The sequence below is a fragment of the Ammospiza caudacuta genome, chromosome 26, assembly GCF_027887145.1.
Source record: "Ammospiza caudacuta isolate bAmmCau1 chromosome 26, bAmmCau1.pri, whole genome shotgun sequence".
Lineage (NCBI taxonomy): Eukaryota > Metazoa > Chordata > Aves > Passeriformes > Passerellidae > Ammospiza > Ammospiza caudacuta.
In genome coordinates this window covers 7,022,198-7,031,685 of record NC_080618.1, presented here as the reverse complement: position 1 = coordinate 7,031,685, position 9,488 = coordinate 7,022,198, and the positions used below count along the sequence as shown (strand labels likewise).

General features: G+C 54.1%; 1 protein-coding gene across 1 annotated transcript; it reads left to right on the top strand.

The window, feature by feature from the left end:
• The first annotated feature begins 6,039 nt into the window (after nt 1-6,039).
• BOLA3 (bolA family member 3) lies at nt 6,040-8,096 on the top strand. Its single transcript, XM_058820315.1, has 4 exons — nt 6,040-6,099; nt 6,447-6,570; nt 7,294-7,382; nt 7,912-8,096. Exons 1-4 carry the CDS (start codon nt 6,070-6,072, stop codon nt 7,975-7,977), a joined length of 309 nt encoding a protein of 102 aa, XP_058676298.1. The 5' UTR covers nt 6,040-6,069; the 3' UTR covers nt 7,978-8,096.
• The last annotated feature ends 1,392 nt before the right edge of the window (nt 8,097-9,488 follow it).

Genomic DNA, 9,488 nt, shown 5'->3' with positions numbered 1-9,488 from the left:
GATGATTGGGCACCGAGCATGGACATGGTGGTTGGGCATGGAGCATAGACACAGTGGTTGCCCCGAGCATGGACATGGTGGTTGGGCACGGGACGTGGACACGGTGGTTGGGCGTGGAGCATGGACACGGTGGTTGCTCACCCTGCATGGGCACGGAGCACGGACATGGTGGTTGCTCAGAGCACGGACATGGTGGTTGGGCACAGAGCATGGACACGGTGGTTGGGCACCCCCATGGCACTGCTTGGCCAAGCTCAGTCCTGGCGCTGTTCCCCTTCAGCACCAACCTTGAGTAACCAACCCGGTGCTCCTGGTGCTCAGCACTGCGCCAGCTCCACGTCCATCCCGTGTCCATGCCATGTCCATCCCATGTCCATCACCATGTCCATCACCACATCCATCACCGTGTCCATTCCTGTGTCCATCACTGTGTCCATCCAGTGTCCATCACCACGTCCATCACTGTGTCCATCCCGTGTCCATCCCGTGTCCAGCCGTGTCCAGCCCTGTCCAGGCTCCCGTAGCTCCTCGCTCTCATCCCCTCCCGCCTCCCCCAGCTCCTCCCACCTCTTTCTTTTCCCCTTCCCCTTTTTTTGGGTTGATTTTCCTTTTTTTGGGGTTTCTTGGTGCTACTTCCCCCCCGCGCCCCCCAGCAGATACCTCAGCCCCCAGCCCCGGGTGCAGCTCGTCCAGGATCAGGGATCCTCTCCCACATTTCCAAAATCCTTTCTGAGATCCTTTCCCACATTCTGGGATCCTCTCCTGAATTTCTGGGATCCAGGATCCTCTCCATTTTCCCTCCTTTTCCCTTTTCCCTTTCCCGCCCGGGTTTTCCCCATTTCTGCGCCTCCTTCAGGGATTTTCGACCCCGCCGCAATTTCCTCATTTGGGTTCTGGGAGCGAGGAGGGGGTTTGGGTCAGTGGGATGTTTTATTTTGGAAATTTTATTTTATTTTATTTTATTTTATTTTGATTTTTTTTTAATTCAATTTTTTATTTTATTTTGGAAATTCTATTTTATTTTATTTTATTGGAATTTTTTTCTTTTAAATTCTATTTTGTTTTTAAATTTTATTTTATTTTATTTTACTTTACTATTTTATTTTATTTTATTTTATTTTATTTTATTTTATTTTATTTTATTTTATTTTATTTTATTTTATTTTATAGCACCATGGCAATTCCAAATTCACAACCTGAGTCTCGTTTCTTCTGGGATCTGGGAATTGGGCCGTAGGCGGGGCGGCTCTTCCGGCGCTTTTTGGGATTTTTTTGGGATTTTTCAGGGGTGTTCCAGCATTATTTGGGATTTATTTTGGGATTTTTTTCTGGGGTGTTTCAGCATTATTTGGTATTTATTTGGGGATTTTTTCCTGGGGTATTCCAGCGAGTTTTGGGGATATTTTTTGGGGTATTCCACCAGGTTTTTTTGGGATTTTTCGGGGGATTTTTTTTTTTTTTGGTGGGTTCTGGCATTGTTTGGGATTTATTTTGGGATTTTTTTGGGGGGATTTATTTGGGGATTTATTTTGAGATTTTTTTGGGGGTATTCCGGCACTTTTTGGGATTTATTTTGGGATTTCTTTTGGGCTGTTCAGGTGTTATTTGAGATTTATTTTGGGGGTTTTGGGGGGATTTTTTCTAGGGTGTTCTGGTGCTTTTTGGCATTTATTTTGGGGTTATTTTTGGGGAATTTTTTTGGGCTGTTCTGGCATTATTTGGCATTTCTTTTGGGGATTTTTTGTGGGGCATTCCAGCACTTGTTGGGATTTATTTTGGGGGATTTTTGGGGATTTTTTCTGGGGTATTCCGGTGCTTTTTAGGATTTATTTTGAGATTTCTTTTGGGCTGTTCAGGTGTTATTTGGGATTTATTTTGGGGAGTTTTTTGGGGGTATTATAGAGATTTTTGGGATGTATTTCGGGATTTCTTTGGGCATTTTTTGGGGGTATTCTGGTGCTTTTTGGGATGTATTTTGTGGGGATTCTTTTGGGGATATTCCAGTGCTTTTTGGGATTTATGTTGGGATTTCTTCTGGGCTGTTCTGGTGCTTTTTGGGATTTATTTGGGGATTTTTTGAGGGATTTTTTCTGGGGTGTTCTGGCATTATTTGGAATTTCTTTTGGGGATTTCTTTTGGGGCTATTCCAGTGCTTTTTGGGATTTATTTGGGGATTTTTCTTGGGCTGTTCTGGCGTTATTTGGGATTTATTTTGGGGTGTTTTTGCAGTTTTTTCTGGGCTGTTCTGGGGTTATTTGGGATTTATTTGGGGATTTTTCTTGGGCTGTTCCGGCGTTATTTGGGATTTATTTTGGGGTGTTTTTGCAGTTTTCTCTGGGCTGTTCTGGCGTTATTTGGGATTTATTTTGGGGTGTTTTTGCAGTTTTTTCTCGGCTGTTCTGGGGTTATTTGGGAATTACTTGGGGATTTTTCTTGGGCTGTTCTGGCGTTATTTGGGGTTTATTTTGGGGTGTTTTTGCAGTTTTCTCTGGGCTGTTCCGGCGTTATTTGGGGTGCTGTGGGGTCAGCAGCAGCTGTGGGGAGGCACCGGGGTTGTCCCGACCCCTTTGGGGTTCCTGGCTGGGCTCGTCTGGGTTACTTGAAATGAAGTTTGGGGGCGGATCGAGGAGCGGTAGAATTTTTTCCCACGTCTCAAGGCAATAGGATTAATTAATTAATGAATTAATTAACATGTAATTAAACTGTAGATACTCCTAGGACAGGAAATCGATGCCGATAATTTTATTTTGTATCATTTTCCCTTTCTCTCTGTGTTGTTTTTCCCCCTTTTCCCTCCTTTTCTTTCCCCCCTGATGTTTCAATAAATTTATTTTTTAGGATTCTTAAAAATCGCAAGTTTGGATCCTCCCCTCCGGTTTTGGTTTTGTTTTTTTGGTTTTTTTTTTTTTGTTCTGTTGTTGTTTATTTTTAATTTGTATTTTATTCTGAGTTGGGCTGTGTTATTATTCCCGATACCTTTAAAATATTGTGGGTGTTTTAATAAATTTTATATTTATTTTTTGCACTCAACACCAGGCTCGGCTGCAATTTCTGTGGGATTGGGGTTTTGGGGTTGGGGTTTGTGGGGTTTTTGGTGTTGGGGTTTTTGGGATTGGGGGGGTCTGGGTGTGGGAATTTGGGGCAGGATTGGGGTTTTGGGATTGGGATTTTTTGGGGGTTTTGGGGTTGGGTTTTTTGGGGATTTGGGGTTTTTGGGATTTGGGGTTTTTGGGGTTGGGATTTTTGGGATTTGGGTTTGTGGGATTGGGGGATCTGGAAGTGGGAATTGAGAGCAGGATTGGGGTTTTGGGGTTGGGGTTTTTGGGGTTGGGGGTTCTGGATATGGGAATTTGGGGTCCTTTAGGGGGGGATCAGGATGGGGGCTCCATCTATGGGGTGAGAGGGGGCATTGGATCCTTCTGGAATCCTTTTGGGGGTCAGGATGGGACCCTGGATATGGGAATGGAGTGGGGGGAAGAATGCGACTTTTTTGGGGTCAGGATGGGGATTTTTGTGGGGTCAGGACGGGGTCTTTTTTGGGGTCAGGATGATGCCCTCTATGGGCTCAGGAGTGACTTTTTATGGGGGCAAGTGGGCTTTTTTTGGGGTCAGGTGGGGGATTTTTATGGAGTGAGGATGGGGCTTTTTTGGGATCAGCATGGGACCTTTTGAGGGGTCAAGAGGGGGCTTTTTTGGGGGTCCGGATGAGGCCATTTGTACGGTCAGGAGGGGGCCCTTTATGGGGTCAGGAGGGGGCCATTTGCAGGGTCAGAATGAGGCCCTTTGTGGGGTTAGGAGGGGGCTTTTTTGGGGGGTCATGATGGGGCTTTTTATGGGGTCAGGGTGGAGTTTTTTTGGGGTCAGGAGGGGGAATTTTTTGGGGTCAGGAGGGGCCTTTTTATGGAGTGATGACAGGCTTTTTTTGGGGTCCGGAGGGGGAATTTTGTGTGGTCAGGAGGGGGAACTTTATGGGGTCAGGAGGGGGATTTTTGTGGGGTCAGGACGGGGTCTTTTTTGGGGTCAGGATGATGTCCTCTATGGGGTCAGGAGTGACTTTTTATGGGGGCAAGTGGGCTTTTTTTGGGGTCAGGAGGGGGCTTTTTATGGGGTCAGGATCAGACCCCATGTGGGGTCAGGAGGGGCCTTTTTATGGAGTGATGACAGGCTTTTTTTGGGGTCAGGAGGGGGAATTTTGTGGTGTCAGGAGGGGGAACTTTGTGGGGTCCGGAGGGGGAATTTTGTGGGGTCAGGAGGGGGAACTTTGTGGGGTCAGGAGGGGGAATTTTGTGGGGTCCGGAGGGGGAATTTTGTGGGGTCCGGAGGGGGAATTTTGTGGGGTCCAGAGGGGGATTTTTGTGGGGTCAGGACGGGGTCTTTTTTGGGGTCAGGATGATGTCCTCTATGGGGTCAGGAGTGACTTTTTATGGGGGCAAGTGGGCTTTTTTTGGGGTCAGGAGGGGGCTTTTTATGGGGTCAGGATCAGACCCCATGTGGGGTCATGAGGGGGAATTTTGTGGGGTCAGGATGGGGATTTTTGTGGGGTCAGGAGGGGGAATTTTGTGGGGTCAGGAGGGGGAATTTTGTGGGGTCAGGAGGCGGAATTTTGTGGGGTCAGAAGGGGGAACTTTATGGGGTCAGGATGGGGAATTTTGTGGGGTCAAGAGGCGGAATTTTGTGGGGTCCGGAGGGGGAATTTTGTGGGGTCATGAGGGGGAATTTTGTGGGGTCCGGAGGTGGAATTTTGTGGGGTCAGGAGGGGGATTTTGTGGGGTCCGGAGGGGGATTTTGTGGGGTCAGGAGGGGGAATTTTGTGTGGTCAGGAGGGGGAACTTTATGGGGTCAGGAGGGGGATTTTTGTGGGGTCAGGACGGGGTCTTTTTTGGGGTCAGGATGATGTCCTCTATGGGGTCAGGAGTGACTTTTTATGGGGGCAAGTGGGCTTTTTTTGGGGTCAGGAGGGGGCTTTTTATGGGGTCAGGATCAGACCCCATGTGGGGTCAGGAGGGGGAAGTTTTTGGGGTCAGGAGGGGCCTTTTTATGGAGTGATGACAGGCTTTTTTTGGGGTCAGGAGGGGGAATTTTGTGGTGTCAGGAGGGGGAACTTTGTGGGGTCCGGAGGGGGAATTTTGTGGGGTCAGGAGGGGGAACTTTGTGGGGTCAGGAGGGGGAATTTTGTGGGGTCCGGAGGGGGAATTTTGTGGGGTCCAGAGGGGGATTTTTGTGGGGTCAGGACGGGGTCTTTTTTGGGGTCAGGATGATGTCCTCTATGGGGTCAGGAGTGACTTTTTATGGGGGCAAGTGGGCTTTTTTTGGGGTCAGGAGGGGGCTTTTTATGGGGTCAGGATCAGACCCCATGTGGGGTCATGAGGGGGAATTTTGTGGGGTCAGGAGGGGGAATTTTGTGGGGTCAGGAGGGGGAATTTTGTGGGGTCAGGAGGCGGAATTTTGTGGGGTCAGGAGGGGGAATTTTGTGGGGTCAGAAGGGGGAACTTTATGGGGTCAGGATGGGGAATTTTGTGGGGTCAAGAGGCGGAATTTTGTGGGGTCCGGAGGGGGAATTTTGTGGGGTCATGAGGGGGAATTTTGTGGGGTCCGGAGGTGGAATTATGTGGGGTCAGGAGGGGGATTTTGTGGGGTCCGGAGGGGGATTTTGTGGGGTCAGGAGGGGAACTTTGTGGGGTCAGGAGGGGGAATTTTGTGGGGTCAGGAGGGGAACTTTGTGGGGTCAGGAGGGGGAATTTTGTGGGGTCATGAGGGGGAATTTTGTGGGGTCCGGAGGGGGATTTTGTGGGGTCAGGAGGGGAACTTTGTGGGGTCAGGAGGGGAACTCTGTGGTGTCAGGAGGGGGATTTTGTGGGGTCCGGAGGGGGATTTTGTGGGGTCAGGAGGGGGAACTTTGTGGGGTCCGGAGGGGACCCCTTTGGGCTCCCTTTTGGGGCCATCGCGGTCTCTCCCGCTCCTCCGCGCCGCCAGGGGGCGCTCGTGGCGGCGCAGCGCTGGCCCCGCCCCTTTGGCCAGCGGCGCGCTCTGATTGGCTGAGGCGGAGGTGACCCCGGGCGCGCCCCCGGGATGGCGGCGGCGGGGCTGGGCCGGGGCCCGGTGAGTGCCCGTCAGTCCCCGTGTCCCTCTGTCCCTCTGTCCTTGTCCCTGTGTCCCCCCGGTGCCGGTAACCGCGGCCCCCCCCGGTGTCCATCCCCGGCCCCGTTCCCCACCGTCTCCCGGCGCTGTCCCGCTCCTCGCAATGTCCCCAGGCACGGGTAACCCCTCCCGCCCTTCCCCAGACCCGCTCTCACCGCCCGATCCTCCGGTGATGGCAGCTCCCGTTCCCGCCCCTCCTCTCCCGGGGTTCCGCAGCTTCCTGTGCCCCCCTCCGGCCCCTTCCCCTTCCCCCGTTCCCGGGGTGTTTTTGGGGTCCCCCCGGGGCTCTCAGGGCCGTTTTCCCGCAGCTGTTCCTGCGCTGCCGCTCCTGGCGGGGTTTGGCCTCCGGTACCGATGGGGAGTCGCGCCTGGCGCGGCTGCTGAGGGAGAAGTTCCCGCGGGCCTCGACCATCAAGGTGGTGGACATCTCAGGTAGGGCCTAAACCTGCTTTTATTGTCCTAAACCCACTCTTTATTACCTTAAACCTGCTCTTATTGTCCTAAACCCACTCTTTATTACCTTAAACCTGCTCTTATTGTCCTAAACCCACTCTTTATTACCCTAAACCTGCTCTTATTGTCCTAAACCCTCTCTTTATTACCCTAAATCTGCTCTTATTGTCCTAAACCTGCTCTTTATTACCCTAAACCCGCTCTTTATTACCCTAAACCTGCTCTTATTGTCCTAAACCCTCTCTCTGTGGGCCTAAACCTGCTCGTGGTTGCCCTAAACGGGTTTTTTATTGTCCTAAACCTGCTCTTTATTGCCTTAAACCTTCTCTTGTTTTCCCTAAACTCACTCGTTATTGCCCTAAACCTGGTTTTTATTGCCCTAAATCCACTCTTTCTTGCCCTAAACCTGCTCTTTATTACCCTAAACCCACTCTTGGTTGCCCCAAATCTGCTCTTTATTGTCCTAAACCCACTTTTGGTTGCCCTAAACCCACTCTTTCTACCTTAAACCCGCTCTTTATTGTCCTAAACCCGCTCTTGGTTGCCCCAAACCCACATTTTTTTTTAAAACCCACTCAGTCTCCCGCTCACTCAGGCTGTGTGTATCCCCAGACGGGGGGGCAGGAGTGTGAGGGTGCTCAAGCCTTGACTTTAATTGACTTTAATGGATTTTAATTGGCATTAATTGGCCCTGGTTGCCAGGAGGCTGCGGTGACATGTACGAGATCCACGTGGAGTCGGAGGAGTTCCGGGAGAAGCGGCCGGTGCAGCAGCACAGGATGGTGACACAGGTGTGGGGAACGGGGAGAGAATGGAGAGAGGGAAAGGGAACAGCTGGAATGGGTGTGAGGGAATGGGAGAGAATGGGAGAGAAGGAATGGGAACGGCTGGAATGGGTGTGAGGGAATGGGAGAGAATGGGAGAGAAGGAATGGGAACGGCTGGAATGGGTGTGAGGGAATGGGAGAGAAGGAATGGGAACGGCTGGAATGGGTGTGAGGGAATGGGAGAGAGGGATGGGGAGGGAGAATGAGAGAGAGGAGAGAGGGAAAGGGAACAGCTGGAACAGGGGAGAGGGGATGGGAATAGCTGGAATGGGTGTGAGGGAATGGGAGAGAATGGGAGAGAGGAAAAGGGGGAGAGGGAATGAGAGAGAGGAGAGAGGGAAAGGTAACAGCTGGAACAGGGGAGAGGGGATGGGTTATGAGGGAATAGGAGAGAGAGGGGATGGATGCGAAGGAATGGGAGAGAGGAAACCTGTGGGGCTGAGGCCTCTCCAGGGCCAGCCCAGAGCCAGCCCTGAGCTGCGCTTGCCCCGCAGGCGCTGAGCGAGGAGATCAAGCACATGCACGGCCTGCGCATCTTCACCTCGGCCCCCAAGGGCTGAGCCTGCCCCGCCACAATAAAGAGCTCCAGGAGGGGCCCAGGGCTGCCCCCCTGGGCGTGAACCCCACCCCGTGCCCTGTGCTCCATCCTGGGGAATGGGTATTATTATTTATTATTATTTCTGGTGGTCCCAGCCCCATTTCTGGGGTGCTTGGGTTTATGGGGAGGGGATCTCTGGGGGTCCCAGCCCCACTCTTGTGGGGGCTTTGTGATTTGTGTGGGTGGCGAACGACGCATTGAACCAGCAGACATCAGCCACAGCATTTCATGTGATCTTTGCCAATTTTATTTTGTCCTTTACCTTTGGCAGGCCGGGGCGGTGGCTGAGCCCCCGATCCGGGAGCCCGACGTGGTCCCTCGGTGCCCCGGGCTTGTCTGTCCTTACCCTTTGCTGAGCCGGGGGTGGTGTCCGACCCCCCAGTTTAGGGGTGCCGTCTTCTCCATCCCCTTACCTTGGCCAGGCCGGGGCGGTGGCCAAGCCCCCGATCCGGGAGCCCGGCGTGGTCCCTCGGTGCCCCGGCGGGTCTCGCTCCTTACCTTTGCTGAGCCGGGGGGTGGTCCCGGTGCCGGTCCCGCTCCCGTTTGGAGGGGCCGGTACCGAGAAGGCGGCGGCGAGACAAGGCGCAGGGGCGGCGAGAAGCGGCGCATCGGCGGATCCTGATCCCTCCCAACCTCCCCACCACGGCCGCCCCGTGTCGGGGCTCTGGGCTGGCGGTTCCGAGGGTCCGGCAGCTGCCGGTGCTCCGGTGTTGGATGTACCGCTCCTCCTGTCCCGCTCCGCTGCCGCCGCCGGCCCCGAACTGAGCCGTGCGCGCCCACCGCCGCTTTATATACGCAGGCGTAGCCCCGCCCTCTCGGCCGCAGCCAATGGGAGCCGAGCTCCAACAACGAGGGGCGGGGCATGGAGCTGTTGGCTTTGTTGGCAAATAATGAGGGGCGGGGCTGGAGCGGGACGGAGCGATGTGATTGGCTGAGAGCTTTCCGGGGGGCGGGGCCTGGGCGCAGCGGGCCCGGTCACCGGGAGCGTTCGCCTCGCACCGGGGCCGGGACCGGCGTTGGGGCATCTCCGCCCTCCTCGGCCCGGGGATGCTCCTGTCGGTGTCCGGTCTTCCCCGGCCCGCGCTATGGGGCACGAGCGGCCCCGGGGCTCCGGTGCGGAGTGGGCATGGCTGCCGGTGTCAATAGTCGTTGCTTCGGTGTCCGTAGTCGTTGTCTCAGCGTCCGTAGTCGTTGTCCCGGGGGATGCTCAGTCGGTATCCATGGCCCGTAACCCCGGGGGATGCTCCCGCCGGTGTCCGTCCTTCCCCCGACCCGGCCCCGCGGTCAGGGCACCCGCCTGGCTGTTCCCCTGCACATCCCGCCGCGATCCGGCACCGGGCACCGCTCCCCCGTCCCTCCCTCCCGGCCGCACTGCCCGGGCTGTCCCCGTCCCGCCCGGGGCACCGGGGCCGGTGATGCTGTTGGGGTTAGGGCAGCAACTGGGGCAGAGCTGGGACTGGGGTGGGGCTGAAT